Source organism: Hemitrygon akajei, chromosome 5, assembly GCF_048418815.1.
Source record: "Hemitrygon akajei chromosome 5, sHemAka1.3, whole genome shotgun sequence".
Classification (NCBI taxonomy): domain Eukaryota; kingdom Metazoa; phylum Chordata; class Chondrichthyes; order Myliobatiformes; family Dasyatidae; genus Hemitrygon; species Hemitrygon akajei.
The window spans coordinates 65,450,171-65,463,970 of NC_133128.1; the positions used below are offsets into that span (position 1 = coordinate 65,450,171).

Below are 13,800 nucleotides of genomic sequence, written 5' to 3' on the forward strand. Positions count from 1 at the left end.
ACTCTTGAGAAAACATCCACCTCCAGCTATCAACTCAGACCTGCTCTCATAAAACTTAAAACTGAATACCTTGATCTTCTTAACCCACTTAATTGACACAAATGGAATCGTCATATAAGCAAGTTGCTTCACCAGTTTATTAACAGTATTTGGATCACTGTCAAGCAAATTTACAACTGGCATGGATATTTCAATTTTGACCTATAATATATCTCAGACTCGGTAGTCCCATTATTTAATAAAATTAATGCAACATATTGAATTATTTTTAAAATTTTGAATTATTTATTAAAAGTGGAAATGGTCCATATGGACAGAATTCCTTAGGTCACTGCATATATTCCCATAAAAAAGCTCATTCCTTTCACTTCACTTTGATTAATAATAAAACAAACTCCTGCAAATACTCAGCAGATCAGGTCACATCGATGGAAAGACAGAGTTAATGTTTCAGATTAAAAGCCCTTCATCAAAAGATACCTGAAAGATTCATTGTTTCTTTTCCCACGGATGCAATGTGACCTAAGTATTTCCAGTGTTTTCTATATTTCTATTTGACTGCCAGCAATTGGAGATTTTTGGATTTTCATTAGGTGCTGCAAATAAATGTAACAAGGATAACATTTTTCAGGAATCAGCATCCAGTCATTGCTTTAGCAATGGAAGTTATACATCCTTCTTCACGTTGCCCTGCCCTCTGGTATTGAAGTAGTGAGAACAGAAGTAGAAAGAACAGGAATCATACTGCAACCTTCTTTGTTCAGTGAGCACTCAAGACCATTGTGGGCAGCAAATTAGGATAGTGTTTAGCGCAACACTTTACAGTACAGGTGACCCAGGTTCATTTCCCGCCACTGCCTGTTAGGAGTTGTATGATCTCCCCATGACTGCATAGGTTTCCTCCAGGTGCTCCAGTTTCCTCCCAGTCCAAAGACATACTCTTTGGAAAATTAATTGGTCTTGTAAATTGTCCCATCATTAGGCTAGGATTAAATCAGGGGTTTGCTGGATGGCATGGCTCGAATGGCCAAAAGGGCCTATTGCATATATCCCATAAATAAATATTCCAGTTTCAATGCAGCTGCATTATTATCAATGATACCACAAATTAGTGTAACAAAACATTGTTTAAGAATCAGCTTCATTAAAATAAATCTGCACTACTTAGAGCAACATCTACCCAACAAAGATTATTTTTACCAGAAACACAATAGACTGCAAATGCTGGGATCTGGACCAACAAACAAAATGTTACAGGAATTTAGCAGGTCAGGCAGCATCTATGGAGGGAAATGGACAGCTGCCTTTTGGGGTTGAGACCATGCGTCTGGACTGATTTACTATTCAATGATTATTTGCTCAAACTATTTGACTGCTACTGTTGCACCTACTTTGACATATTCAATTGTGAATATTATAATGCATACAAAATGTACCATTAGAAGCACAAAAGAGACGGTGCAAATTTTGATGACATGAATTGTTCAAATAAAAGTTTTACTGTAATCATCTCAATAGTTAAGCTATAATTTTTTTTTGTTTCCTTCACAGTAAAAAGAACAAAGGTGTATTTGTTAACTTCAGTAAAGTTATCATGGCCTGGGATTAGGAAGGTGGGACAAACAATTCTCGTGTAACAAGAGAAAAACTCAACACAAGATGTCCTTCAATCAAAAACTGCATATTCCCTTCCAAATCAAGCAAGCATCTACATCCTATTTTAAAATCTGGATACCATAAAAATACCTATACTCAGTGGTTATAATGATAAACCATTTGCAAGACTATTAACTGAACAAGATAGAGTTCTGTCTACTAAATTTGCATCACCTAAATTCAGTTGCCTTTCTTAGTCAATTCCAATTAATAATTTTGCCATCACATCAATCCATCCAGATGTGAACTCCCTTGTTCAGCATTCAATTATGCTCATTCAAATTACTCGTCTTCCTCCATTCTCAATATGATTGGTACTAAGCTTTAAGATTTCTGATTTGCAACTTGCATGACAGCCTGTTGACCAAATTGGCCCTTCTCTCCTTCCAGGGACACTGGGGCATAACCCGGAATGTACCTTTCCTCAGTATCATACATCTTCCATGATTTCTCCTCCCTTTTTCCAACAAATGATTCGTCCACACCATTTCATTTCACTCCCTCTGTGATTTTGAATTTGGTTTTCCCTTTTCCCATCTTTAGGTGCAACTCTTTCATTCCGTGTATTTAGGAGTGAACAGTCATCGAGTCTGTTGCCTCTGTCATCATGCTTGCAGACCAAAGTTATAGTTCTGCAGTTATTCACTTACAACAAAAGAACTAAAGTTACATTAATATTTAAAAACAGCAATGACAGTTCTGATGATATTTCACTGACAGCAGATTATAAACAAGAGCCATAGTTAAAACACTGTTGTAGTTATCCGAGCCCCTTATCTAAAAACTGATGTGCTGGCATTGGGGAGGGCCCATATGAGATTCATGGTAATAATCCTGGGAATTAAAGAGTTAATATATGAAAAGATTTGATGGCTCTGGGTTTGTATTAGCTGGAACGGTGGTGGTGGTGGGGGGTGGGGGAATCCTATTGAAAGGCTTTGAGAGTAGACGTGGAGAGGATGTTTCTTGTAGTTGGGTGGGGGGGGGGGGAGTATAAGACCAGAGACCTCTTCAGAATACAAAGTCTATCCTTTGGAACAGAGAAGAGGGGAAATTTCTTTAGCCAGAGGGTGGTGAATCTATGGAATTCATTGCCACAGACAGCTGTGGTGGCTAAGTCATTGGGTATATTTAAAGTGGGTGTTGACTGGTTCTTTGTTAGTAAAGGTGTAAAAGGTTACATGGAGGAGAATGGGGTTGAGAGGGATAATAAATCAGCCATTATCAATGGGCCAAATTGCCCAATTCTACTCCTCTGTCTTATGGTCTGAATTGTTCTCAATCTACCATTGGATTCCAGTAAGACTCAAGAAATGACAAATGAAAAGTGGCAAACTCAGGATACTAATTCTGGGCTGGAAATTCAACATGAAAATCAATTACAGTTCCAAATGTCACTATCGACATTTCTTCACAAAATCCAGTCCATGCTTAAACACATCTTCTAACATTGACAGCTGTTGTACAAAGAAAATCACCCCTTGTAGTAGATCCTCCAAAAAGTGACATCAATGAATTTCCAAATAAATTACTTTTCTCTATGGAACATTAACGTTGATCTTTAATACAATTTTAGGATAGAACTATAAATCTGAAGTGGAATGTTCACGTTCCTTCTTACTGCAATCCTGCAGTGCTGAAGAATCAGTGCTACAAAGCAAAGTCATGATTGATACTTTGGGTTATTATTTAGAATCAATTGAAAAAAAAGTCATTTGTTCTTCATTTCAGTCACGTTAAACCACTTTTTGGGTCACCCAAACTCAATAATGTGAGGAATGGAATATGACACCAAATGTTAAGGGATGGTTTTATGATCTGTGCATAAACTTTCTACAATGCCAGAATTATTGTTATCCCTTTACTGGCAATTATAGTGCTTTTGCATCTCAGTGTGAAATCAGTAAAATGAAACATACATGTCTCTGTAAAGATTCAGATCCTCCTGGGTTTAGATCAATCTCCATCCTCTGAACATTCCGGCGTACCATTTAAATTGATTTATATAGTCATGGTAAAGTCAATATTAATTAATACAAGTCCTTATGTACTTACACATCCAAAGATGTGCAGAGAAATTCTTTTTAGTAAGCAAAACTTACTAACCATTGTGCCACGAGATTTGTATAACGTTTGCAAAGGTACCATGCATTTCATCAGACACTAGAAAGAGTTGAACTTGATGGGGTTGTAAAAAAAAGATTTAAAACACACATTGCTTTTCTAGATCTATCTTTTACTTCCAGTCCCTGTTCCTCATTATGTAAATGTTGCTCTGTTTTCCCTCTCCCCCACCCAAAACATACACAAATCAGATCAGGACAGTTCAGTCACAGATTGTCAATGCTCCCAAAAGACGGGAACTAAAGACTATTTCTGTTACCAGCTAAATAATTCATCTTAATACTAAGCGACGTGTCAAATTCTTGAATTTACAGTTACAGTTTTGTGGCAATCGTTTTCAGGTTTCAGCTGAAATAGTTCATTATTTATACTAGAGTTGATCAAACATCAGCTGCATATTCTCAACCCATTGTCAGCAGTGCAAGTAGGACAAAGTTCAGACTAAAATCACCACAAACAATAAATGCACATTTGCTGTATAATCAATTATGCCAATTGTAATTCTCAAGTTTCAGTGCATCATTGTCGACTAACCATACTTACTCTCGTTGGTTAATTACTCCCCATCAATAAAAAGAAAATGAGCTTAAGATTTTGTATTTACCAAGTAGCGTAATCAATGTATCCTCTTACTGTGTTATTGACATTTTATACATGTATGTATTTTTCTCATCAGAGTATATAATGGAACAATGTCTTCAAAGTCAGTGATGCATTATTCATCATGATGGTGCATTTAATATCTTTTTTAAAAGATTTCTTATGCCTTTACTGAAAATCACTACACTTTGAGTGTAATTACTTGTTGTTGGTGTGCGTGTCACAGTCTGTCTAATTTTAGGTTGGTTGGTATAATAAATCTCAATGGATGGTTAATGAATAATTTATTAGGAAATGGTATTGCCAATCCTTTGTATTAATTCAATAAACTGAGTTGACTTAAAATTGTTTTCTTTTACCTTACTTAAATCCTATATCATTCAAATTGATATATAACATTCATGACCTGTTTTCCTTACATAAAAAAGCAGCAGGTTCAATGTTAACTTAGGATAACAGTCATATTGACCTACAACCGATTACACCAACATTACACAACTGGGATCTTTTAACCTGTGGTTATAACTAACTTGTCACAGACAAACTTGTTCTACAGCAAGTAGAACATTGGCAGCAGGTGGTAAGATTGAGGGTCAATATGTCATTAATAGAAACTGCAATTTACTGGGCATCTTCACAATATATGGGACAACATGTATGCCCAAGAACAGGGGTCCTCAACCTTTTTTGCACCGTGGCCCGGTTTAATATTGACAATATTCTTGCAGACCGGCTGATGGGGGGCGGGGAGGAGTGTGTTAATCACGACCGGAGTGTAGGTGATAAGTCAACTATAAGTCACTTACAAGTGGCTAATACACTCAATTTCATTTCTAAAAGGGTTGATCTAATGAATTTAATATTAAACACCCATAATTTTCCTCGCATGACTATAGTGATGTCAATTATACATCACTTATAAGTCAATAGCATCATAACATTTTAAGTAACGTTTGGATATTAAACACATAGCACATATTTTCCTCGTATGAACATATAAAATCATTGCAACACACCAATATCGCTGAATCAGTGGGAGCCCTGGGCATGTTTCCCTGCAACAAGATAGTCCCATCGAGGGGTGATGGGAGACAGCGATACTCGAAGGGGGTTCCTTATAACCAGTCTATTCTGCAATTTAGTTTTCATTGCAGAAAACCCTGCTTTGCAGAGATATGACGTTGGAAATGGAAGCAACGTTTTCAGTGCTTTCGTGGCTATCTCAGGATATTCAGCCTTGACTTTGATCCAGAATGCCGGCAGAGATGTTACGTCAAACATACTTTTCAGCCCACCGTCATTTGAAAGCTCAAGTAGTTGATCTTCTTTCCGTGCTGACATGGATGATTCACCGGGGACATTCACAAATGGGTCACGGACCCATTCCTTTGCACGTCTTGCTTGGGTCATTTGCAGTTGGGAAGTAACACTCGAATTTGGTCGACAGTGAAGTTAGGTGATCGCGCACCAGCTGTGAGAAGGACGGTGCAGCCTCAGTCTCTCCCAAAATCCCAGCTGATGTTGGAAACATGTCAAATATGCCCCTGTCCCCACAGTTCCAGTTTGGCTTTGAAAGCAGACACTTTATCTGCCAACTTGAAGACAGTTGTCATTCTCCCCTGAAGTGACAAATTGAGTTCATTGAGCAGGGTGAAGATGTCACACAGATGTGAGTTTTGCTATCCACTCCTTGTCACATGGTGACCCGTTAAGCTGTTCCAACAGATGTGCTTCAATGTCCTCCGCTATGTCATCGATTCTCCTTGAAACTGTGGTAGCTGAAAGAGAAACCTGTGCCACCTTGTTAGCTGTAGCTTCTCCCAAAAGTTCACGGCACATGTCCTTGGCAGCAGGCAGAATCAATTCTTCACCAACAGTGAAAGGCTTCTTAGCCTTAGCAATACGGCTAGCCACTGAGTACGATGCTCTCAGAGCAGCAGCATTTGTGGAGGTGGTGGCTCTCAGCACTTGGTTCTGTCCCGCATGTTCACGTTTTTTCCGCTCAAAAAACTCAATGGGTTTGTCTTTAAGTGCAGAGTGCTTGGACTCAAGGTGCTGAAGCAGTTTTGAGGGCTTCATTGCCTCATTAGACAGCTTGTCTCCACATATCACACACAGGGGGCTTGGAGCGGGCGAGTCACGTATCGCATTAAAGCCATATTTTATGTACCACTTGTATTTTCTGTTGAAGGAAGCTTTCTTTTTTATTTTTGCAGTCTTGACCTCAGCTGTCTCTGCGTTACCATCATCGTTAGGCCTTTTATGTCCCTACCACCTCTTCCAAAGAAACTCTCAAGCGACGTTTGTTTTTTACTCATTGAGTAGTTGTAGATTCATGATTGACTGATGACCTCGCGTACGTTCAAGTTCAACAGTGGGCATGACAGGGAATGATGAAAAGTGCAGCTGACTCATATCATTTCATATAACCAAATCATATCGTTCCCTCGCGGCCCAGTAGCACCTGCTTTGTGACCCGGTACCGATCCATGGCCCGGTGGTTGGGGACCACTGCCCAAGAAGGAAAATGAGATTACTCTCACCTTCTGGAGTGCAGAATAGATCCCTTCCTGCTCCAGGTAGCTGTAAATTAAGATCAGTTAATGTCGTGCACCTTCCAGCCTCCCTTCTAATTTTGAAAGCATGCTAAGAAAGCTGTGGGAGCTTCATTGCTGCAGTTTTTTTTTGACTAAAGTAACAGTCTTTTGGCTTCATCAAGTGACCTGCCTATTATAAACTGTAATCTGTGTCAGCAGAGAAGTGCCGCAGCTGAAAATACCCAATGATAATTTTAGGCTGGTTTCAGGGAGCAGAATTAAAATTGCCCCAGCATACTAATAATAATATAGTGTGATATCATCTTGCCAGATGATCCTTAGATCATCAAATCAGTTTCTCCACGCTCTTTGTACCCAGAGTCTAGAATCCACTCTAACAGAAGAAAGTCAATATCTGATCTTTAGCAAAACAGAAGACAACATTTCAGGAGAGAAATTCATCATAAATGACACAAATAGATTTGTTTTCACTTCTACGATTGAGAGTAGTCCCAATTCACAATAATTATGTCCATTTTAATCTCCACTTGGTTCACAATTTTGCCTCTCTCCAAAATTGATGAGGGTACTAAGATTTGATAAGTTGAGAATGTAGTTTAAATTAAGTAATGAAGAAAAACACAACTACATTGTATTCTTCAAATGACTTAGATACTCAAATGCAGGAGAACATCTCAGTGGGCATCACGAGCAGCCTTATTGAGACTGAAAATTTCACCACCCACATTCATGCTGAAGAACTGGCACTACAAGAACCTTGAATTGTGAGTGCAGGTGCGCATGAACACATTTCATACAGCAAGTTGCTTTAAGAATCCAAGAAAACCTCTAAACAGAGGGATGAATCACCATTTTACAGCCACTTGCCCTTTTCACCAAAGTCATTGGCTTCATGGCAAGTTGTAATAAGTTGTATGCGGCCCTCGTGAAGGCTTCCAGGACTTGACATGCACCTGACCGAAATTCACTCAAAGTTAACTTCTCATCTTAATCTCCATCATGGATGATTGGAAGCAGTTTTCCTATCCCAAAGCCTAAATAATTCCAGCAAAACATTTCAGGCAATTCTTTCCACCAGAAGTCCAGATGAGTTCCTTTAATTTTGCATATACACACACATACATCAAGCTACACTTCATTTCCAGGCTAATTCCAACTACTCCAGCACCAAGTCCAGTTTAGCTCACACTTAAGATATGCAAGAAGAACGAATCATACACCAGACATGTGCATTAACACATGAAACTGTAAATTAGACTGTGTCCCCATTTTATAGGCACATAACTAATGCAAAGAAAAAGATGCAGGCATAATTTCCAACATGAATAATTGCTTGCCCAAATTTGTAAAGGACTTAATAAATCACATAAATAGTCCAATCAGTCATAGAATATATTTTTATCAACAAGCATGAGAGCGGTGTTCACCCGCGCCCACCTCACAGTCTCGCCGCCCGAACTCGGGGGAGAAGGAGTGGGGTTTAGAAAAAATTATTTAAAAAAAAAGCATGAGAGCTCACATGAATAGCTATTCCAAATAAAAACCAACCCTTACAAAATTTGCACTCTTATTTGCACTCGAGAATTGTGCAGATCTACGCAGCTATCTCAATTCCACTATCTTTTTCTTCGAATGATTTCCAATAGGATTCCCACTATTTGGAACAGTGTGCTGATCTAATGCTACAAAATTTAAGAAGCTTAGTGCAAACTCTGCTGTATTGAAAGGGAGAACAGTGCCCTGAATTTTCCAAACAAATATTTCTCTGAGGATCTCAGCTGAGAACTAGATTTTGTGCAACAAGTCACTGGAAAAACAGTCCAAGATCCTCCTTCACTTGGATTCTCAAAGCTTGACTCTCTTTTTGTATTGCCAACAGTGCCCTGAAATGGCGACAATACATTCAGAGGGATAGGAGATAGTTCAGAAAATTGATTCTGAACCTGTCACTCCCCTAACATTCATCATAATAGAATGAGAAGCAGAGACCTGAAACATTTCAAGGGATCAAAGACATAGTCTTCACCCCTTTAACTTTCCTTATGCACCATCATAAATGAGAATTCTTTGTTTCTCATTTACTTGTCTATCTAATTCAATAAGGTGCCCTCATTTCAGTCTAAAGCAGTGGTTCCCAAACCTTTTGGAAAACCACCCCCTTGATTCACAGACCACATCCCAGTACACCCCACCCCCTCCCAGGCCATTACATAAAAACCATGAAGAATTTTGATTTATGATGCACAGTGAAAGAGAATAGGAACTGCTAATTCAAAGCAGTGACAAATAATTGCAAAAACTATTCAAATCTATTTAAAGCTACAAATAAAATTATTCTTTATTTAATTACAGTACAAACAATTTTAGAGCATACATTAGTTGTCCAACTATACATCATTTCATTGCCTTATCACCTTTCATGAGATGGATGGGCTTGGCGCAGAGATAACAGCTTCTCAACATTAGGCTGAAGGACTCAGATGTCTCAGATCCCTACATTCAGTAACTTGCAGTCTGTTTCATTGCTTTGAAAGAAGTTGTGTGACTGCACTCAAACCTTGCTCCACTAAATATGTTGTTGGAAAGACGATAAAGAACATCTTAACCTTTTTCCATGGTGCAGGATAGCATTCAGAGATTTCTTTCTGCAACCAAAAGTCTTAATATGATATTTTGAACCTTTGCTTTAGCTCAAAGTCATTCTGTAGCAGGATCAGTTCTTCCTCCATCTTTCCTGTTAGTTCTTCTTCCAAGTGTTCAGGAATGGATTTATTGCCCAATCTGGAATTTAGATCAAGAGAAAATTCTGAAATGTCTCTGATATAACTTTATGCAGCTCACCCAGGAGAGCACAATATACTTGATTATTATCTGGTATTCTTTCTTTCTCTTCCAACTCAGAGAGACTCTGAAACTGGAAAAAGTTGCAACAGCCAACATGCACTTAAATAAAGTTAACTTAGACAGAAATGTGGAGATAAGTGATTTGACATTGATAAGACACACTTCCTTGCAATTGATTGATTAAACTTTGCAAATAATTCTGAGAAATAAGCAACATCATGCGTACTATTCTTCAGCTGATTACTGAATGAATATTGCTAGTCTTCAAAGAGTTTTATTAGTTTCAAAAACCACATAAAATATCTCAGGCACTTCCCTTTTGAAAGTCATCTGACTTCTGTGTGCAACAGCAGGCATTCAAATTGTTCATTGTCAGTACAAAACTCTTGAAATAGTCGAGAAATGAGAACATGGGGCTTGCTTTTATTTGCCATTCTGAAAACAGTATTTATTCCCTCAGCTACCCTCCTTGCTACAGAATACCCCAACCCCATCATGCCTTTTATTTTTACTGCCCCATTGGAAACTCCCACTGTCCCTAGGGGCCGATATCACCACACTGGAAGCCACTGGTCTAAAGCAATTTTAAACACATTATCTTCTTCAGTAAGTTCTCTACCCAATGCAAAAATAAACAAACATTACAAAATACTTACATTGCTGAAAAATATTTTATCAGACTATAATAAAGGACTGATCTATTTCTGCAATGTGGAAATATACAATGGGACTGCAAGCGCAGGTCGTTTTAAAATAAATCATACAACACCATCTAGTGGCAATTCCATTTTAGGAAAATTTTGAACAAAAGAGGCAATTCAGACAAGCACTTCGAATTACAAAGAATACATACTCTTGCTCTTGCAATCAAGGAGTTGAAACACCAAGACAGCCTGGGGGAAAGATGTAAAAAAAATTTTAGGATAGGGAAATGGTGTACCTCAACATATAATGGAAGGGGCAGCCTGAAGGAATATTGTGAGTTACCAACCAGATCAGCTCATAAAATCATCAGGTTATTGGAAATGGTGGGTCTTTAAAGAACTCTGCTGTGCTAAATAATAAATACTCCTGCAATAACCTGATTGAACCTTATCCACAATGCTCTGAAACAAACATTGCCTTGGGAGCAAGGAAAGATGAAGACATAGGAGGGCCCTTAAGTTGGATGACACCAGTAATTGCTTCATAACCTTTTCATAAAGGCATTAAATAGTCTAAAGATATTGACTGTTGTCTTTCACATTAGATGAAATCAGCTTTTGGTTGCTTGACGCCTGTAAAACATAATAGGATGCTATTTAATTTCTAGTCCATATATATCACATTCTCTATTTTGCCAGTGATCTAATTGCCCATTATGAAAATCCTTTGTCGCAGGACAATGCACTATTCTTTCAGTTGACTTCGAATGTTCATTCAAAGACAGCCCTTATGCTTAAGATTAGGCATTGAAAGTCCATTGCAAAGGTTTGAAACCCATTTATGAAAATGAACAACCAATGATACAATATAATTATTCCAAGGTTTTACAGTAAAATTGGCCAAAATACAACACAGCTATACAAATTATTCAGTAACAACAGAATGGTAATGACATTTAAATTAGTAAACCCAATATTAAATACCATTCATGATCCTTGGTACCAGTGGGCATTTTTTAAACTGTTCAGGGTAAGAGGCACCATTTCAATAACAATAAACCAGAAGCATGGCTCAAATCAATTACAGATATGGAAAGCATGCACTGATGTCAGAAGTAAAAATACCAGTCTTCAACATGAATTGCTATGCTATCGCTGGGGTGCCAGAGTAGCCCAGCAGTTAGTATGATGCTGTTACAGTTCAGGATGTTGGAGTTCGGAGTTCAATTCTGGAATCCTCTGTAAGGAGTTTGTACACCATCCCCATGGAATCCCTGAGTTTTCCTCGGAGCTCTGGTTTCCTCCCAGTATCCTAAAACATACAGGTTAGTAAGTTAATTGGTCGTTGTAAATTGTTCTGTGATTAGGCCAGGGTTAAATCTGGTGTTGCTTAGGCAGCGCAACTCGAAGGACTGGAAGGGTTGATTCCGTGCTGTATCTCTTAATTAATTCTTCTTTATGTGCCTTGCGTGTTACACGCTTGGGCAATCAGGCTCTCCACATCGAACAATCCCTCGCAGCGTCAATATCTCGCACATTTAGATCTGTTAGCTCTTTCACAGTGTCTATATATTTTCTTCTTTGCCTTCCTCTTCTGCGTTTCCCAGGCACACGGCTTTGTAATGTAAGGCATTCTATTTCTCCCTTTCTGATGACATGGCCCAGGAAAGGATTAATTAATTAATCCTTTCAATATGATAAGATTACTTGCAAAGTTACTCCCTGACAAAACTGTTCACTTGGAGAGTATCAAAATTAAACAGAGGTCCATCTAAAGATATTAGCTTCGTGCAACAACTCATTGCAAATTAATACTGAAGAGCTTTGTAAGTGAAACATTCTGAAGGCTTGAATCTGAAATTTGCTTCCAATTGTTTGAGAATAGAAATCTAAACAGCAACATATGCACAACATATTTTATAACCTCCACTCAATCGTGTTAACAAATACACGGAGTCACTATTGCACATGAATCAGCTATTCTACACATGGTGTTTACTTTAATTCTCTATAGAACAATGCAGTTCGTCCTTTTCACTTGCTTTACTGTAATAGCGCACTTAGTTGCCCTTGCTTTAATCAACGTCACAGTTGCAGTTCATAACCACTCACTGCACAAGTTATTCTCAACTCTTACACATCTCTTTCACATCTGATATCCATGCCCCTACTTCTTACGTATAGATAATTTTGCCTTCCTTATGCAAATCTGTAATGATCTTTTGCGATAATGCTGTTCCAGGACCAGAGCATCTGCTCCAAACAACCTTGCCTGTAACATCTCTCACTCTCAAAATCATTCTGTTAAAAAACTTCTGCACATTCTCAATGACGTTTATGTCTTACCACGTCTACCATGATGCAATTACCCAGTTATGCCCACCAAAAGTTTCAAATGTCTTCTGCAGAACTTCACCTGCATTTATACTTACAGGTACGCAGTTATTTATGAAGTCCAATATCCCAGAATTGATTGGGATCCACACTGGGTCTCAAACCTCCTCAATTCCCTGTTAATTTTTGTTGTTGAGTGTTGCTGAAACCTTTATTTACGATTGATAACATAGAATAGATTCCTAAATGGTGAATGAAAATTTTTTTTTGTGTGGGTGAATAAAAGCCAGAATTAGTTGATCTTGTCTAACCTAATATTTCAAGATGGCGGCGCAACGCAGCTTGCAGCGCCCACTCCAGGAATGAATATCTGTTATCTGTAAGTAGGGGCCGTGCACAATCCTGATTTGATGGAGACGGACGTGTGAAGCACGGAGGAACATCTGGTGGAACTTTTGAAATGCCTGTTTCGCTGCCGCTGCTACTGTGCGATCGGAGAAATCTCCAGGTGGAAGGCCCCAAATCCTCGGCTTTGCCTGTTGCTTGGCGGCCGGTGCCGGGGTTGAAGCACTCGGCAGAGATGGTGCTCAGTGCTCGGTGTCGGAGGCTCTACGTTTTCAGATGGACTCGGAGTTGGCTGTGGTCAGAGCTCCCAAAGTGCTGTATCGGCAAGCTGCAGCGCTGGAGGATCATGGCAGGAAGAGTTTTTCTTCCTTTTGCCGTCTGCGTGAGATGATGGGCTGACGGGACTTTGAGACTTTCTTTTAAACCGTGCATGGACCGCTCTTCATCAGATTACGGTATTGCTTTGCACTGTTGAAACTGTGTTATAATTATGTGGTCTTTGTCAGTTAGTCTTTTTATCAATTATGGTATTGTCTGCACCGTTGAAACTATATGTTAACTATAACTATATGTAACTATGTGGTTTTGTGTAGGTCTTGTAGCTTTAGGTTTGTCTGATGGGTCTGTAGTTCCTTTCTGGGGAACATGCTTAGACGGTAGCGCGATATCGATACGCAGCAGCCTCTCCGGACTCT

At 38.8% G+C, this 13,800-nt stretch overlaps 2 protein-coding genes across 10 annotated transcripts in view; one reads left to right on the forward strand and one right to left on the reverse strand.

Annotated features, from left to right (window-relative positions):
- LOC140727209 (uncharacterized) overlaps positions 1–2,551 on the forward strand; it is a 40,878-nt gene extending 38,327 nt beyond the window's left edge. Inside the window, exon 11 of the mRNA XM_073044474.1 lies at positions 1,552–2,551. Within this exon, the coding sequence (XP_072900575.1) occupies positions 1,552–1,609 (58 nt within the window). The 3' untranslated portion in view covers positions 1,610–2,551. The remainder of the gene's footprint in view (positions 1–1,551) is intronic.
- A 6,695-nt stretch (positions 2,552–9,246) lies between these two features.
- Positions 9,247–13,800, reverse strand: part of tab3 (TGF-beta activated kinase 1 (MAP3K7) binding protein 3) — a 149,548-nt gene continuing 144,994 nt past the window's right edge. For 2 of the 9 annotated variants that reach the window (XM_073045647.1, XM_073045641.1), the window contains 2 exons: positions 10,636–10,675; positions 9,247–9,719 (listed from right to left, as the gene is read on the reverse strand). In XM_073045647.1, the coding sequence (XP_072901748.1) occupies positions 9,676–9,719; positions 10,636–10,675 (84 nt within the window). In that variant the 3' untranslated portion in view covers positions 9,247–9,675. Of the gene's footprint in view, positions 11,060–13,800 lie in introns of all 9 variants that reach the window. The other 7 variants (XM_073045650.1, XM_073045646.1, XM_073045649.1 and 4 more) reach the window with 5 other exon arrangements.